Source organism: Acomys minous (assembly GCF_964271855.1).
Source record: "Acomys minous genome assembly, chromosome: 1".
Classification (NCBI taxonomy): Eukaryota; Metazoa; Chordata; class Mammalia; order Rodentia; family Muridae; genus Acomys; species Acomys minous.
The window spans coordinates 184,736,250-184,755,927 of record NC_140483.1 but is presented as its reverse complement, the minus strand read 5'-3'; the positions used below and the strand labels follow the sequence as shown (position 1 = coordinate 184,755,927).

Below are 19,678 nucleotides of genomic sequence, written 5' to 3'. Positions count from 1 at the left end.
TTTTCTGCCTAGAGACCTCTGCTCTAATTTAAACATCTCTATACGGCCTTGCCCATTGCAGATGTTGTTTGCAGCCCAGTGTTCTCTGGACCTAGCACTGCACCACAGCACTCACTATGTCTCGGGCTCTCCCTTGTCTCTGATGGGAATTTTGGCTTCCCTTGTTTCGTTTTCCACAACACTAGAAACAGAGACCACAAGAAATCTGAAGACATGCTATCTTTTCAGTCTTTAAATGATAAAATGATTGTTAAGTGATGATGGCTCAAAGATAAATACCTCAGATCTGTAATTTATGAGGAGGAGGCACGGGAGAGTAGCTACCTACCCACTCCAATGGGAATTTCGAACAATAGTGGTAACTGTCCAATGCATAACTGAATCGGATTCTATCCTCTATAAGATATCCTTGAACAAATCACTTGTCTTTTATGATTTCATGCATGCTTTTAAAAATCTGGTTAGCCATATTTGTGTTCTGAGACTTGATATTTAGGCAAAGGGGATATAGTGATGACCCTCTCTCTCGTGTTTATATACAGCTAATTATGAACAAATACTTACAGTCTTACAATTGTTGAACCAGAAACAAACTGTCCTAGTGTATTATGGTTATTGGATTTTACGCAGTGCACATATGTTTTCAAATAATTTTGCAGTTCCTTAGTTCGATAAATACGTACTGAGCATATATTACATGTCAAACACACACACGAGTCATGGAAGTAGTGGAACAGAAGATGAGGCAGAGCTGCCCCATGCAGCACGTGTCCCACTACAGCCTTTCACACTGGAACCAGTGACCACTGCGCAGATGTGGACACAGACCCAGCCCAGCGTGCTGCAGCTAGCATCAATGTCCAGCAGCTTTTCTCACACTGAAGCTTGTGTTGCCTAACGCTGTCTGCAGAAGGTGATTAAGTGCTGTAGAATTCTGGGATTTCCTGGTGATCTCTGGATGGAATTGTTCCTCTTTTCTTGGCCTTTTCCTGTGCTTCTGGGTCACCTTTGTTGACTGGTCACTATTCACTTTCATAGGGAATCTGACAGAATACAGGATGTCTGTCCATTTTTCTGTTCACAAAAAAAAAAATTGAAAAGATTTGAATCACAGCTAAAATATCAGCTATGTATTCCATTTCTTCCAATTATTCTTAGTTATTGATTCTGATCCTGAAAGTCTAGAAATACGACTCTTTTTTACATTCCTCACAAGTGATTTATGTGTTGTTTCGTAGCACTGCAGTGAAGGGAGTGTTAGTGCATCTCCACATCTTTCACTGATCCTTTCAGCCAAGCGAAGCCTTCGTACGTCTATTCTCTTCGGATTGTAAAGTCATTTCTGCACAGTGTCTTCATAGCACCTACCCTTTACAATGTTCTCCTATTCACACCAGCTGTAACCTAAAACCTGCAGCCCAGAGAGACTCACTGCTGCTTTACTACTGACACTTATCTGGCCCCCTCTTAATTAGATGGTCCATTAGCAGACAATTTATCTCAGATAATCACTGAGCTAATGTAGTTGTTAATAGCTCTATAGAAAAAGAGGATTAGTATTTACTTAATCTTATAAGCAAGTGAAAGAAGTGGGTAACCGGAGCTGCCCAGTGTGTAAAAAACCTTAAGGTCTTGAACAAGAGGGACATATAAGGCAGCCTGTACCCGAAACCCTGACAGTCTCCTGTAGAGCTGAAGGGAGTCCAAGTTCATAGGCTGAAGAAGGTGGAGTGTGATGGTCATGGGCAGACACAGCAACACAGAGACAGGGGCTCAGGAAGAGGTAGCCTTGGCAACAGGCAAGTGATACCCAACCGGATGCTACATGCTCACAACAGGTCTTTCTTCTCACTTCAAGGATCCACGTGCAAGTCATCTCTGAAATGACCTTGCAGACAGACCCCAAATTTCTAGCCACCACTATCTGTTGGTTAAGCGTTCAAATATGTCAGCCTATGGAGCCCATTCTAATCCACACCACCATGGTAAGCAATGCAACCCATCATTCAGGCCACGCTCCATGCTGAACAGCAAGTTCCCACCCACCCAGCCAGGCACAGGAAGAAAGAGAGAAAGAGAGAAAGAGAGAATTTCACATAACTGTCAAATGAGGAAGGCTTAGCTTCCTGACAGAGTGGTTTAGCCAGTCACAGAGGGCGATTCAGGCAGGTCACATCTTTAACTCTGGCTTCTAACTTTGCATGGCACAGTATATGGACTCTTACAGGAGAATCTTGGAAGTTTAATGAGTTGCTAGCCATGTTATTCATGACATGTAACGGGAATAACATGTGGAAAGCAGAGAAGAATGAAACAACAGCAAAAAAAACGCAGATGTAGCATAAGATGCTGGTGTCATTGTGACACATTTACATTTTCCATCCAGCTCTTTGGGTCCATTTTCTTTTTATTTCCTCAACAATATGTATTAGGCAGATAATCAAGTGTAACCATGCATCTGTTAGAAAATTCTAGAATGTTTAATGGCCTTGAAACCCAATGCAGCTTATTACATATTAGCCTGAGGAGAACATGCATGCGATCATTCCTGCTATCATAATTTTGCTGGAAACCCCATAGGACAGTGGAAAGTATGTCCAAATAGTAATAACACTTTTGGCTGAATGCTCATTTAAGAATCCTTGTTGTATTCTTTATAGATTTCTTTTTCCTGGCTTGACATAAAAAAAAAACTTTTTCCAGTCAAAAGTGTATTATTCTCAAAGAAAGAAAGCACTTGGTGTCAGAGTAAACATCTCACTTGGTAAAGTGTTTGCCTTGGGAGTATAAAACAAAATTTGATCTCCAGAACTCACATAGAAAACTTGGAGCATCAGGGTATGGACTTATAATCTTAGCACTTGGAGGGAGAGTCTCTTGGGACTTGATGGTCTGGCTAACTTGGCAGGTTCTAAAGAATTCGAGCCCTATCTACAAAAGGTAGGGAACATGGCACTTGGAGATCAGCGCCAATGACTGTCCTCTGGCATCCATACACATGTGTGCACATGATGAGCACAAATATACACAAACTTATACGCACAAACAGGGGCTTAAGGTTGGGTTAGAGACTGTGTGCAGTGCTGCAGTGCTGTTGGGATACTTGGTGAGGAAGAGGACGGTGGAGTGCTGGGGTTGCCCTGGATCATCCAAGGTCACCCATGTGGACCCAGATGTCCAATAGAGAGTCTGACGAGAAGAAAGGTACAACAGTGGATACACTTACAAACACATGTGTTTATATGAACACTTTGATGAATATGGGGTGTGTGTGTGTGTGTGTGTGTGTGTGTGTGTGTGTGTGTGTGTCTTGTGTGAGGGGACCTACAGCAATGTCTCCCAAACTTGTGAGAATGCCTCCTGCCCAGGTCTTACTTCCTCATGTCAATATTCAATGCAAGGAACCAGGATACAAGGGACAGTGACAATTTCCTGGGCTGGCAAAGTGAAAACGCAAGTCTCAGACATACTGCTACTCCAAATCCGGGAAATGCCAGTTCGAATCAGACTCTAATGGACAAATCAGGAAGATGTCAGCTGGGCACAAATCCCAGGGTCATCTCAGGATCTCCAGTAGGAAGATGGCGACACCAGCCCCCAAGATGCACCAAAGTTATCTGAAAAAGTGACTCACCTTCCGTTTTTGTCCCGCAGGAAAGAGAGCTTGCCTGGGAGAGCAACTGGCCAGGTCTGAGCTGTTCATTTTCTTCTCTGCTCTTATGCAACAATTTACCTTCAAGCCCCCAATCAATGAGAAGCTGAGCACGAAGTTCAGAAATGGCCTCACGCTCTCCCCAGTCAGCCACCGCATCTGTGCGGTCCCTAGACAGCGATGCTGGAGAAGGAACGAGAAGGAAGAGAAGGAAGGGCATGCGCTGGAAGAAGCACCGATGCCCACACACAGGAGGAGACAGGCTGAGGCGACTGTAAAGAGAAAGCAGGAGTCGGAGTAAGAAATGAAACAAATCCGGGCCTGCTGGACGCCCAAGTGAGTGCAGGGTGTACCATTCACGAGCTCATAAAAAATTGCTAAAAGAATAATTATTCTCCATTTTAAAGTGTATGTAAAGAAACAAGGCGTATTAAAAAAAATCTCATTTAAGTTGTAAGCCACTTTACAGAAATGTGTAGCTTCAGTTGCTTCCTCAGCTGTCCTGTCCTCCCTTTGTAGACACGCGATTGCTTCTGTCCCATAGAAACAGTTCGTTTGTAAGTGGAACGAAGAGAGCGGCAGAGTTAGATAAAGCTGCACTTGTCAGGGTCGCCACAGAAGTAAGACCCGAAGACGCTCCCAATTGGAAGGCCTGTGGCTACCGTAGCTTCCTCTGCCTCAGAGTGGTCCTCCTGGCAGTCAGGTGGAAAGGGAGGATTCGCTAATCTCAGGCAGACAAAGCAGGCAACAATGGAAGCAGTTTCTATTTGACCTCTTAGCCAGGGCCAGTTAATATGTACTCAGTAACAAGTAAACTCTAGTAGCACATTTGGGGAGAAAATGGGTGCAAGAAGCCAATCTGAGGCCCTTGGGGTTGTTGGGAGTTCCCTGTTGATCCTTGATGCTGTTGATCTGGATGTAAAAGCAAGGGCTCTCATCCTAAAGGGAATAAGAGACGGTTTGTTCTGAATCCATCTGAAGTGATCATGGCCCAGGAACACAGGTTTAGGTTACCACAAATTCCATGTTCCAACATAAAAGCAATTTCAGTAGGAAAAAAAAATCATGAACCATAGCAAGTTTAAAACAAGCTAAATTGAAATGTGGGAAACGAAAAAATGACATCTATTCCAAGTGACCATACTAGGAAGAGGACCAAAGAGATCCAGAAACTCTCCTAAGTCATCTTCAGGGTCCTGTGGTAAGATGAAGGTTTCCCTAGAGAGCCAAGAATATGCACACATAGGCAGCCCTGGTCAAGGCGTGTCCCACCCACCCATCACTGACACACCTTGTCTAGACTTTAGCCTCAACCTGCTAGATGATCTGAAAAGTTGTTAGAAATGTGTGAAATCTCTTCCTAAGATACAAGTTTCCTCTCTGGCCAGGGCCTTTTCCTTTTCCCAGCATGAGATTGATGGGGCAATTTCCATTCCTTTGGGCTCTACTGTTTCCATAATCTGATAATCTCAGTGAGAGACATAAGTGCCTTTTGGATTGTCTTCATGTCAGTCAAATCTATTATAAAAGCAGATATGGGGGATGTTCCAATCTATGTTCCTTTGGCCACCCAGAGGGGTAACAATACACCCCTAGACTGTATCACTTTGACCCAAACCTTAAAAAACAAATACATGCTGTTTTCCTGCACTAGTTTGACCCTAAGATCAGAGTAGAGACTAAACAGTGCCCTCTGGTGGAAAATATCAGTCATAGTCTTATCTTTCTCTGGCGGGGAAGGCACTCATTAAGATTTTCACATTATATGCCTCCACTTGCAGAAAGACCCACTATGGGTATAGACGTTCAAAAGTATACTACTCAGCTATTAAAAACAAGGAATTTCCAAAATTTGTGGACAAATGGATTGAACTAGAAATGATCATAATGAGTGAGCTAACCCAGAAGTAGAGAGACTCTAATGGTATATACTCACTTAAAACTGGACACTAGCCCAAGGGGAATGTCCCATGAAAGTCTTCACTTATCAGGAAAGTGGAATAGAGGTGAGGACATCCTATTGGGATGCTAGGTGAGAAAAATATAGGAGATATGGAAATAGATGGATCCAGAGGGTCCTACAAGAAGAACACTATGATGGGCAGATCTGGGCCCAGAGGTTCTGCTCGATCTAAGGCACCAACCAAGGACAATACATGCAGTCATCATCAAACCCCTACCTAGATCTAGCCAAGGGACAGAACATTCTCCACAGTTAAGTGGAGACTGGGGACTGACTTTCACACGGACTCTGGTGCCCCATATTTGGCCATGTCCCCTTGATGGGGAGACCTGATGGCACTCGGAGGAAGGATAGCAGACTACCAAGAAGAGACTTGATACCCTAGCTTCATATTCAGGAGGAGGAGGTCCCCCTCAGTCACAGTCATAGGGAAGGGAATGGGGTGAAAACGGGAGAGAGGGAGGAATGGGAGGATGCATGGGATGGGATAGCAAATGAGATGTAATATGAATTATTTTATTTTTCAATAAAAAAAAAAGAAAAAATGTGGGTCCTCAGCCCCAAGCTAGTCAGAAATCATTTCAAACTGGACCTGAATAAGAACAAATACTTCTATCGAGTGTTCCTCCTTTATCATGAGTGCCTGCCACTCTTGCCCCCATAACCTTTAAAAACATCAAAAGGTGTTCTTTCAATGTCACGTGTTCTAGCTCTAAAAACACTCTTAAAGTGAAAATGCTTTCTGTCCCTTGTCAACAGCTGTTCCCAGTACATAACCAAGCATATGATAAGATTCGTCTGGACAAACCTGTGTTGGTTATAGAGGAACAGATAAATAAGGAATGGCTATTAATGGAGCTAAGGAAATTATAATATAAATTGTAATTGGTCTCTGGACTTGCAACATTCGAACCTTTCCAGATTCGCTGGCAATTTTATCAGATGCTCAGCCTTGTAGATAGTTTGGTGTAAGGTGTGGTTCACCTATGCTCTGTGATTAAGCCTAATAAACACATTGATTTGACAAGCTGGGCGTTGATAGAGCAGGACTTTGTCCTTTGGTTGGTGTCCAGTCTAAGGTGAATGGGCATTTGTCTACATCTTCCCAGGGATAGCTAATGTGATATCTTAGTGAATAGGGCTTCAGTAAAAATGGAAATGCTGTTATCTTTATTATATGCTGATCTTGATTCCTCTGCGTGTACGCCCAGGAGTGGGACAGCGGGAGTACAAGGAAGTTCTATTTTTAGTTTTTTAAGGATCTCCTATACTTATTTCCACATACAGTGGATTACTTGTTTACATTCATTATCACCAATAATACTTGAAGTTTCTTTAACTGTGATGACAAGAATAAAGAAACAATTGTGCACCCACCATTCAACTGGCTATTAAACTATTGAAAGAATTGTCCCCAAGGGATGGCCATTTTCCCCAGGAAAGTCATGCTGTAAGAAGGACAAGGATGAAATCTGGTGCGGCCCAAAGAGGAACCAACATCCTGACAGCTTGTCAGACCACCTTGTAGGAGAGACCGGATGCCAGACAAGTATGTGTAATGATGGTGGGTATTAAACCTCGACCAGGCCTGCTCAGTTGTGAGCACTTTTTGCCTTGGATTTCAACCTCAACTTGTACCGAGCTTCTTTACTCTTCATCTCAGCATGGTCACATTGTATGAATCTCCTCTCTCTCTCTCTCTCTCTCTCTCTCTCTCTCTCTCTCTCTCTCTCTCTCTCTCTCTCCATGTCTGTTTAGTTGTCCTATTGAGGGCAGATGGCCAGGTCTATATTTCTAAGTCTACTGGTTCCAGTGCTAAGAAATTGAGTAACAGTTCTTTACCAACACATGTTGCTTTTGTTTTAGAGATGAAAGACGTTCTGACTTGGGCGAGATGGCTTCTCAGTGGAGTTGTTATTTGTATTTCCTGGTGCTAAACCTTTTGATGTTTTCATTTATTTATTACGCATTTGTATTTCTTCTTTTGAGATGCATCTGTTCAGTTTTTTGACAAATTTATTGAGTTGTTTCTTTCTTAGTACTTTCTATAATCTGGCCATCAAGCACCTGCTAAGCAAATGGCAGACGAATTTTTTTTCCTATTCTATAGACTGGCCCTTCACTGGTTACTTCTCTCTTTCATTGTACATGCCACCAACATGTCTGGCAGTAACAAATATTTTCATAACAGACACTTCCGCCTCCTTCTTTAGCTATGACGTTATTGAAGCCATGGAGCCCGGGACACTAGCATTACCCCAAGAATCTCCAGCTGGGTAAGACACTTCCGAAGCCCTGGGTTTTCCAGGGGAGAAATTTACCTTCCAGAGGAGGACTTTTGTCTCCTGGAGGGAGATTTACATCATGTCAGTTGAACTTACTGAGAGACGTGGATCTGAGACAGCGATGGGTGGGACCACATCTTGGCTAGACGCTTAGCTTGCCTTATCTCTTGCCTTATATTTAGACTTTAGCTTCATTTCAGGATATCAATAATAGCTGTGGGGGAGGAGCAAGCTAGATCTATTTGTTCTTCTTTGCATTGTGACCACATTAAATAATTATCTTATTTTCTGTTTTTACTATTAATTGGCTGGTTTAACTGGCTTATCCAAGAAAGTGGTCAACCCTAGCATGGTGGAGCACATAACATCATTTATTTCTGGGACCTGTGTTCTGTGTTCTATCTATATGTTTTATTGCCAACGCCTTTCTTCTTGTGTTACTGTGGCTCACTAGTACAACTGCACTATGATACCTTTAGCAAGTGTTCCGTTCGGGATTAGTTTGACCTACTGGAACTTTTTATGCTATCATAGAATTTTATAACTTTTTTATATATCCATATGGATGTCATTGCAGTTTTCAAGGAGATCCCACAGCTTGATTTTGGTAATAAAATCAATTTCAAAATATTAATTATTCTAGTTCGCGAGCATGAAGAGTCTTCCGTTGTCTAGCATCTTCTTTGCGTTGAGGCATTGTTATTTCTAGGGACAAGTTTTATTTATTTTTTCTGATGTTATTATGGCTGGAATTATTTTTTTGAGATTAGCTCCAGCCTTCCTATATAGACGCAACTGTCTTTGGGTACAAGCAACCCTTTAGGCTTTGTCCTTTCGCAGATTGGGTACTTGGTAGGTGGAATATTGCTCTTGGGCAGTCTTCCGTTGCTTCAGTGCAGAGCAAGAAGCCGCTCTTTAAGATGATAACCTAGCCGGTCGTGGTGGCGCACGCCTTTAATCTCAGCACTCAGGAGGCAGAGGCAGGCAGATCGCTGTGAGTTCGAGGTCAGCCTGGTCTCCAAAAGTGAGTCCAGGACAGTCAAGGCTACACAGAGAGACCCCATCTCGAGAAAAGAAAAAGACTGCTAACCTTCTCAACTATTGCTGCCTCTCTTTCAGTGTATGCCTTGACTGTTCCTTTAAGCCTCCTAATGTTCCTTCGCTCTCCAAACTATACTCTGTACTTATTGCTGTCTACTTCCTCCTTTTTGTTATAGATCTGCATATGAATTATCAGCAATAACCATGCCACAGTCTCAATATTGTGCTGTTATGAAATCTCCTCTATCAGAGTAATGAGCCCATGCTTTTAAATTTGGCTTCGCACAAGTTCTCATGGCAAGGACAGAATGTCGCAAAAACGGCCTTTAGCCAGGTGTAGTTGCAGACCTTGCTTCCGTTTGAAACCTCATGAGCTGCACTCTCACTCTCTAGTATACTCAGTGGCACTGTCTTCTAAGCCCCTACTATAATGGCTTGTTAAGCTCTGGGTACAATAAACAATCATTTTGCTATTTGCAAGATTCAATATCTTACATACTTCTCCAAAACGAAATGTATGTCCTTCTTAACAAAAGATCAGTCCCAATATTAATATTAGTTACTTTTCCTTGCTGTGATGGAACTCCATAACCAAAGGCAACTTAATGATGAAACGGTTGGTTTTCCCTACGTGTCCAGAAGGAAGCCCCGGATTGCAAGGGAGCCATGACAGCAGAGAGCAGAGCAAGAAATTGAGAAATCATAGTTCCATCAGCATAAAGGTAGCAAAGAAAAAATTAAGTGACGTGGTCCAGGGCTATAAATAATCAAAGCCCATCCCCAGAGACGTTCTCCTCCCAACAAGCCTCTGCCCCCTAAAGGTTTCATAACTTCCCCATCACCACCATCAAACAGAGACCAGATGTTTAAATATGTAAACCTATGAGGGATATTTCTCATTTAACCTACCACAGATATAAAATAGTGTCCAAATATTTTCAGCCTTCCATCTTCTGATAACAGTTCTGCCTTCCCTGTGTGTTTCTTCAGACGCTGGATGACGGTGAACATGCTTGGGGACTCCTGGTCTGAAGGGAGTCTGATAACTGAGTAGAAAGGGGGCCTAGCAAGCTGGAGAGTGGGCTCTGCTTGGCCAATATCCTGGTGTTTATACCATACACGACCCTCAACTCAGGTTTTCTCAGGCACTATTGCTGGTCAGGTTGGTGACACTGGTGATCTATGCCAGACTAATTTAGCCTTCACCCTCAGGTCAATCTTAATATTCTCTGATCTTTTTGAACTGAGGCTCCAATTGGTTGAGAATTTCTGGTTCTCTGTAAAAATCATAACTGCTCTTAACCACTGAGTCACCACTCATCACCCAAGTCACCTAAAAGCATTTGCATCTAAGTGGTCATTTCAACCACTTGCAAGGAAAAAAAATCAGTTTTCTTCAACGCAGTTTCACTGGCTATAAAAATCACACTTAAGAACAGGCCCCATGGCCAGCAGTAGATGCCCAACACAAAATAAATGCATGTTTTTATAGAAATTTTTCTCTTAGGATGCTTTTTTGTTTTGCCTGGCTTTTTGTTTTTATATTATAGTTTCTGATAGGGGAGTTGTGTGTATTTTATGGAGTGTGTATGTGTATGTGTTTCCTGTGCTTTTTCAATGTCTTTAAAATTCTGGCTTGTTTGTTTATATTTGTCTGTTCCATTGCTTAAGACAGAGAGGGGGGAAAAGGCATAGAGTCATATGAGGGAGGAGTTAGGGAGGATCTAGGCAGAGATAGGAGAAAGGAAACTGTCACCAGAATATATTGTATGGATTTTCAATATAAACTGTGTGAATGTATTTTAAATTATTGAACTGCAGTCTCTGAAGTGGTTAAAAGGATTAACTGGTTTCATGATTCATATATTTTACTAAGCAACTCAACCAAAAAAAAAACAATAATAAAAAATAAAAAAATAAAAATAAAAACAAACGAAACACAAGAAAGAAAGTAAAAGGATAGGAAAATGGTCATTTAAGATGTTTTAACATACCTACAAGAAGAACATCATGATGGGTGGATCTGGACCCAGGGGGTCTGCTCAAACTACTGCACCAACCAAGGACAATACATGGAGTAAACATCGAACTTCTACCCAGACCTAGCCAATGGACAGGACATTCTCCACAATTATGTGGAGAGTGGGGTCTGACTCAGACATGAACTCTGGTGGCCCATATTTGACCACTTCCCCTTGGTGGGGAGGCCTGGTGGCACTCAGAGGAAGAATAAGCAGGCTACCACGATGAGCCTTGATAGGCTGTGACCATATAGTGGGGGAAGAGGTCCCCTTCTGTCACAGACCTAGGGGAGGGGAATAGGGTGAAAGCAGGAGGGAGGGAGGAATGGGAGGATACAAGTGAGGGAAAAACAATTGAGATGTAATTTGAATAATTAAATAATAAAAAATTTAAATACTATGAAAATAAGAAAAAATATTTTAACATAAGCTGATACATAAATAAGCCTTGGCTTTGGCAAATGTCCTACAAAATTAACAGTACACATATATTTTTATAATTTTAATTTATTGAATAGTGTGTATGTGCATGCATGCATTTGTGCATGTGTGTGCGTGCATGTGTGTGTGTGTGTGTGTGTGTGTGTGTGTGTGTGTGTGTGTGTGTGTACAGATGTATGTGAATGATTTCTATAATTTCTACCACTTTGGTCTCAGGGATCTAAATTCAGGAAGTCAAGTTTGACAGCAAGTGCCCTTACCTCTGAGCCAGTGTTCCAGCCTCTAAATTCCCTTTTAAAGTTAATCCTTTTCTTATCTTATTAAAAGATAACAAATGTTCTATGTCAAATTGCTTTAAATGTAAAGCAGAAAAGGTTCCTTAGAAACAGAATTTTTATGGTCAAATTAGCTACATATCATTCTTCTCTCTTAACGTTTGTTTTTCTAAAAGCCTTATCAGTTTTTTCTATATTCCCAACAAACTGGCAATGGCATTTACAGATATAGTCATTGTGCATTCAGTAGAAATCTATCTGAAAACTAAAAGGTAAACAAATCTTCTACATCTTGTCATGTCACATCTGTCATATTACATACAATTATACATATGTGTATATATATAACTGCACATAGTACAAGACCATTTTCCGTTGCAAACACAAATATTTTTAATGATACAATGAAACAGAAACTCCAAAACCTAAGCCCCAAAACCTGTATTTTTTGTGATACTAGTCTTATCTCAATAACCATACAATCAAGTTAGATTTTAACACATCAACTTATAATATTATTTACAATAAAATATATTTCAACTTGCAATTACTTCAAAAGAAAAACAGAACATCCAAATATTAGGCAAAAAAGAATATCTACCTCATACAGAATGAAGCCCAGAAATCATACAAAGATAGCTCTACACACTGGCTGATTCTAAAATTAATCTTTCAAATTTACACAGTGCATTTGCCAAGCAGAAGGCATTTAAGCAATTATATCCCTTCCTTCTCTGTTGCTGCAATAAAACACACAGACCCTCCAAAACATTGCTTTAGAGAAGAAAAGGATGTAGAGTTTGTCCCGGTGGTAAAGGTGTGAGACTCACCCAGCCGGCAGTGGGGGAGCATCTGGACCACATTTCATCTGCACGCAGGAAGCTGAGAGAAAAAACACAAAGTGAGGTCAATCTAGACCACCTCAAAGTCCACCTAGAGAAGTTGACTTCTTCTAGCAATCCTCCATCTGCTAAAGGTCCCATGTCCTTTCCAAACACCCCCACCCAGTGGGAACGACTTTTCAAATACAGAAGCCTGTAGGAGACATTTATTCAAACCACCATAGGGATGTTCTTAGGCCTTCAAAAGCGTATTTTTAATAATCCAATCCTTCTTTAAATGTTAAGATTGTCGGTAATCTCTGTCAGAAATTCTGTGACAAAAATTTTCTGCGTCAGTCTCCCTAGTGAACATTTGAAATGCCATGTCCAAATCACTTCAGGAAGGTGGCTTAAAGTTGACATGTAAATTAGTCCACAAGGCCAGAGAGATGGCTCAGCAGGCAAAGATACTTACCTCACAAGCCTGAGAGTGTGAGTTCAGTCTCTGGAACCCACAAAAAAGCACAAGTTTAGAACTGACTCCAAAAAGTTTCCTGTGACCTTAAAAGGTGTTTTGTGGCGTGTGCTCTCTTGAACATACACACACACAAAGGTGAAATTTCATAAATAAGTTGTTAACATTTTAAGGAAGTAAAGCTGTGTGTAATCAGTTAAAATTACACATTTTAGTTAATCACATTCAAAGGAAGAGGAAGGAGAGAGAGAATGAGTCCCATATGTTAATAGAGTGAAGGGTCTCCAAAGCATCCATATCCAAACATACATGGACACACACACACACACACACACACACACACACACACACACACACACACTTTTCAAATCAGGTGTGCCAACAGTAGCAATTTTAACAGGCAGTATTTTTTTAATGCAGAAATGAAGTGGCTAGAGTGTTGTCTGTTTGTTCAGGAACTCTGGGGAGGGGCGTTGTTTTCATCCACGCTGTCTTAGAAATCAGGCTGAGTTTACAAAAGCCCATGTTCAGATAGTCTCCCTAGGAGTACCAAAATAGGAAAACAACAATATTTCTATGACTACACAAATGACAATTGAGATTCCCTCCATGTGCTTGGTCGAGAATGTTCCTATAAAGAACTGTCCTTGATGTAGTCTCTGAAAGGCTGATTTACTGACTAGAACTGTAGTGATTGTGGAGAGGTTGAAGGGCTGCCGGCCCTTGGCAGGTAACACACTACCTTGGGCTATCTTTACAACCTTTAATAGTCACTAAGAGTCTACCTTTGCATAAGACCTAAAGTGAAACCTTTGGAGTATGTTAATTTAACAGACCACTGACTTGTACCAACCAAAAGACTGAGATAGCTTGTCAACACATGGTAACAGCCTCTAAGCCTCAAGCAGAGATTTCTGAGGTGTTCGCAATGTGTTTGTAGAGCCCCGTGTCTTATGACTTCCTTTGTTAGGTGCTATAACACTTCATGAAGATTTAGGGTAAATTGAATCTGCGTTCCTGGGCCACCGTTACTCATACTTATGTCCAGAATAAACTACATCCTACTCCTTTGAGGCAAAATGTGTGTTTTGTGTCAAGAGTTATGGTGCCCAAATGTGGGACACCTTCCCCCAAACAAACTACTTTTCAATGGAGTTGCCAGGTACCAACATGGAACCCCTCTATCCAAATCACTAGTACTGTCTCTTCAGGTGGGTTTTGGTAACTGCTTTCTGTAGCTCTGATCTCCTTTGATTTGGTCAACAGTCAAAGATTGTAACTATTTTCAGACTCATACCTCACCTATTGTCCCCTGACCTTGCCTCACCATTCTTTAAGTCCAAGCTGAGCCAAATCATTTTCATAAGAGAGGACGCCTATAGCCTAGCCTGGTTTAAGACAGGAACAAAGGCGGAGCACATCCTGTGATAGGCTTAATAAACATTTGCGTATTGACGAGCTCGTGCTCTCTCTAGCACACATGCTTAAATGATTTTCTTTTTTACTATACCACAAGCCAACAATTCTAATTTGGCATAAACAGGGTTCTGAAAAGTCTAGAGGAACTCCCCAGGCGCAGAAGATGACAGTGTGCAGTTATGTCTCTGTACCAGCTAAGGTTTCTATGTACTCAGTGTCCCTCCTGAAGCACTGTTGGTAAGTTTCCCTGATCATCACTCAGCATATCTTTCTTGCTACACATGGCTCACAAGTTACCTCAGGGTCCCACTTGTGCTGAAAAGTACCACTGGCACCAAAGGTAGAAATCCCCTGACTCACCCAAACCCTATTACTGTGTAGGTGAAATAATTTGTAACTTTTCTAGAGAACGTTAGCATAAAAGTTATTCTCCCAAATGTCCTAAGCGGCTCTCTAGCCTACAAGGGAGCAACCAGAGACCATGGGGGCTGCCTGAGACAGCAGCACATTCTGCATTCAACACAGTAGGAATAGTTTTGTCACCCCCAAGTCATGCAAGGGACTGTCTGCTCCTCCCTCCCCCTCCCTCCATGCCTCTCTGCTTTATGTCATGTTAACTGCTTAGACAACAGGGACTCCACCAGCTTCGCGACACTCATGACGTTCTGAGGAAGGAGCTGACTCCTCTAACTTTTAAGGCCAAAATAGGTGAATTTAGACTGAACGCATTCTAATTTCATGAGAGGCTGAAACCCCGGCTGCCTTTAGACTTTAAACTACATGAGCAATACGATCTTAACATGGTAGAGAGCTTAGCGTAAGTTCTGCCGGTTAACAGTGGATGGAGTCATTCCTGATCTAGAAGACACTAGGGGTGTCTAGAGGGGAAAGTGGCCATATAAGCATTAGTGATGACCAAAAGCCAGGAACCATGGGGCAGATCATCTGTATATAGCCCAGGGTATCTGTATATAGTCCAGGCTAAGAGACGGGGGCGATTGGTACTAGGCCGACTGCTGCTAGCTGGTCCATGAAGCTGTACGTCTATTTATTTCCCTTCTTTCTCTTAGATACACAAGCAAGTATGAGGGATGGAATTTAGATCCACTACAAATTAGAAGAGGAAATGTTTTTAACCTAAATTAACATCGAGAGTGGTAGCTTTATCTGTAATGACATTTCATTCACAGATAGCTAGCTCTAAAAATAAAAAAGGAAGTTGCCTGAAGTCCACATGATAAACTTGACCTTTTGAACTTTTTGCTCAGCCTTACTCATATCATAAAGAGATATGGATATATATATATAAGCTTTCAATTTGGTTATTATACTAAGGACAACTATATTGCACATAATTATGTCTTGTCTGTCTCTGATAATTATGTCCACATGTTCTTTTGTGTCTCACAGGAAAACTAAGTGGCAGAATCTATGATCACTTCAATTTTTAATTTATTTGTATTGAGTACTGAAAATATATATATATATATATAATGCCCAATTAAAATGTACTAGTCCATACTTATGTGTGTGAGTGTCTGGGTTATTTGTTACATGGCTTGATAAATACATATTGTTTAATAAACATGGCTAGGCTAAAGTTTTTAAAAACCTATTAAAATGGTATATGAGAGTCTACTAAGTGTTTTAGAAAATGTTAAAATATTATTTGTTTATATAAAACACCATTCATTGGAACTGTATGACTAATGTTTCATTAAGCTACAAGATTTAATGTTCTGCACATAGATTTTGACATGGATTTCCTTCCAAAACAGGTTCTAGTGAAAAAACTAATCAAAATTTTATTTTCATGCTTAGAGTTCATGATGTCAAATTTCTAAATAATCAATAAAAATATTATGAAAACAATTTATTCCAGTTAAGTAATAGTCTTGGGTAAAATAAGAATTATATGGATAATACTAATATAAAATGCTTTATGTTAATCAACATTCCTCTAAGCAACATGTCTTTAAAATCTTTATTAAAATAAATTTTTTTCAAATTTTTTTCTTATATTTTTGGTGTGAGGCTAGCCTTTAATGGCTGAGTCATCTTTCCAGCCCTCAAAAATATTTGTAATATACAAAAGAAAATGGTAATGTTTTTACTGAGCTGTCAAAAGGATATATAGATTTATATGTATGTGTATTTTTTAAAAAGAACTTTTTATTTAAATGTCCTTTTCATAATGAGGATTACAGGAGGGAGATATAATCCCAACAAACAGTCTCATTCAAAGCCTAGTGTTTCAAAGTTCTTATCTTATTCAACTTAAACTAAGGAAGGAAACACTCTTTTAAAAGCAAACTGTCAATGACTGTTGAGGCTCAGAGCTCAGAACTTCATAACAACTCAGGCTAAGTCTGTGTCTTTAAAACTCAAGTGTTCTGCTTAATACTGATTCAAGCCTTTCAGAGCACAGATTTGCAATTATCAGTTGCTTAAAGCTACTAAAAATAAAACAGTAACTTTAAAGCTGGTAAGTTATAGATATAAATAAAAGCTACAAAATCATTTAAAAATCCAACTTTATTAACAGCTATGTACTGTCTACAAGTACTTAGGTCTTTATATTTGGTATATACTACCAAAGTAATTTATAAGTAAATGCTTATGTAAATTATACTTACCAAATTAAATTCTAATTCTTTCCAGTTCCTTGTGTAACTGAGGTGTGAAGGGGAAAGCCACAACTCCAACAGTCTGTCTGCTTAAACTTGCCAACCTATCTAAAACGCCAATAAAAGAGGCTGAGCTCCACTGGTGTCCAAGGCAAAATCTCCCTTTTCACTTAGACTTTATTAATTCTCAACTTCTTTCTGCTTCTTTTGGTTAACTTACCTAATTGTTTTTCAATCTTCTTTATTTTCACAAGGAAACCATCTTTTGTTTAATTGATTCTTTATATGTGTTATTCCTTCATTTTCCTTGAGTTGATTAGCATTCCCTGCAGGAGCGCTGTGTATGCGTCATTTCTCCCCTACTTTCTCCCCTTCAATTGACCCTGTGTCCCTTCTCTCCAGTGTATGGCATCTTCTTTACTGCTGTAACATCCATGTGTCTCCGTGTATAAATACAACCTGGTAAGCCCACCTATTGTTCCTTGTGGTTTCATGGAAGAAGAAACTAAAGGAATATGAAGAAACCAAACACTGGAAGGAGAGCTGTGAAATAGTGGAGTGCCCTGGGGCAGGACATGGCTGTTGGAAGGAGAGCTATGAAGTAGTGTCACGGAACAGGACATGGCTGTTGTGCATACGGACTCACAACAGCTTTGGTTAGCTCTGTAAGAACTGCAGAAGATCAAGCCAGTTAAAAGGCCCATAATGAAGCAAAGAGGAGATTCTGGGGTGCTATTGAGAGTTGGTGAATAATTAAGGGATCATTTTCCAATTTTATAAGGAATATGGTCACTATAGGTTCTCAGAGCCCCAGTGAATGACCCAGAGCATGTGTGTGTGTGTATGTGTGTGTGTATACATATGCAACATGCATATGTGTGTGTGTGTGTATATGTGCAACATTTAGTGAACTAAGAGGATTTAAAAGCAAATTGATGGATAAAAATATATAAAAGCAAGATATGAATTACAGGAGTACAGAGTGGATAATCCAGATGAACTGTATTATACAAGTATGAAATTTTCAAAGAATAAATAGAAAATGTTTTTTTAAAGAGACAAGTATACAGAGAGAGACAGAAATGAGAATATTTAATCAATCTGGCCATGTTGGGTAAGCAAATCAGGGTATCTAATGGTCTCAGATATTTCTTTTGTAATATTCAATTTAATATTTAGATTAAGCTATTTTAATTTTTGTAATTATAATTACATAATTTCCCCTTTCTTTTCCTCCCTCCAAACCTCCCAATATGCCTTCCCTTGCTCTCTTTCAAATTCATGACCTCTTTTTCTTTAATTTGTGTGTGTGTGTGTGTGTGTGTATGTGTGTGTGTATGTGTGTGTGTGTGTGTTTGTATTCTGAAATATGTGAATACAACCTGCTCAGTCCATATAATGTAATTTGTACTTATGTGCTTTCAGCCTGACTACTTGGAGCTGGATAAGCAGCTGTGCGCTTGTCTCTGGGGAACAACATTTCTCCCACTCTCAGCATTCCTTAGTTGCCTGTGCATCTTTGTGTAGAGTTGGGGCCTGGTGGTGTTTCCTGATCCACATTTACATGTTCATTGGCATCGTCCTTGTTCTGGTCACTTTTAGGCAAACATATTGGTGAGACTCCGTGAGTGTAGCTTCTCATGGGGGATAAAATTTCACAGCAACCTCTGGCTCTTACTCTGGCTCTCACAATCTTTCCGCTACCTCTTCAGCCATGATCTATGAGCCTTAGGTGTAAAAGGTGTATAGTTCAAGTACCAGTTGGAACTGAGCACCTCAGTTTCTGAACTTTGACTGGTTGTGGTTTTCTGTAATGGTCCATATCAGTTGCAAAGAGGACATTTCCTTGATAAGGAGGAAGACGATACATAATTAAAGATGAGATACACGTAATTAAACGTGTCAAGTCAACATGTTTTCTCCTTGATCTTGGTCTCAGTTCTGGTCTACAAGATTGCCCAAATGCCCCTACTGCTAGAAGGATAAACTGCCTTTCAGGAGACAACTGCTTCTCTTCCAAAATGTACCTTTCTCCTCACAGATTATTGCCATTATTTAGGCTTCATTTATTTACTACTTTGAGGGTAACTCAGTTTTCCTGGTAACATCCCAAAGAGAGTTACCATCTGGTGTGGTATAATACACTATAGAGGGTTAGCCTTGGGAAAACGTTCTGCTTCTTGTAAAAGCTTACAATCAGTATCCTGTTGGGTTAACTTTTGTTGGGGGGACAAATGCCTAGTCATCCCAGATGGGCACCTACAACATACAACAATTTCACCAAAGCCCAGCTGTTGAGACCAATGAGCTTATCAGGCTCTCTCACAAAAGACAAGTGTGGGCTTCTTACAGGACTAGGTGTGGCCCTGAGCAGTTGTATCACTACAGTATCCCATCCCCATCATGGACGGTGACCTCACGAAAATTGCATCATGCACTATTTCCTTAAATTAATCTTCTATTTCCTTTCCTATGCATAGTAAATCTTCTTGGAGCTTGGTTCCTTGGAGCTAGAAGGTGGAGTAATAACTAGACTCACAGACAAATGTCTCCTGCCTGTCCCTAGGGAAAATCAGGAGGATTTCTCTTGTCCTCAGTCAGACTTCTGTTTCTGCTTCCCAACCTGCTGGCACAGCCATGCCTTCTGTACTAGAATAA

The 19,678-nt window shown here is 40.5% G+C and overlaps 1 protein-coding gene across 6 annotated transcripts in view; it reads left to right on the top strand.

Annotated features, from left to right (window-relative positions):
- LOC311600959 (cytochrome P450 2J4-like) overlaps positions 1 to 15,914 on the top strand; it is a 57,232-nt gene extending 41,318 nt beyond the window's left edge. Inside the window, exons 8-9 of one of the 6 annotated variants that reach the window (XM_084788175.1) lie at positions 14,518 to 14,630; positions 15,804 to 15,914. In XM_084788175.1, the coding sequence (XP_084644301.1) occupies positions 14,518 to 14,630; positions 15,804 to 15,828 (138 nt within the window). In that variant the 3' untranslated portion in view covers positions 15,829 to 15,914. The other 5 variants (XM_084788173.1, XM_084788172.1, XM_084788177.1 and 2 more) reach the window with 5 other exon arrangements.
- Positions 15,915 to 19,678: the final 3,764 nt, after the last annotated feature.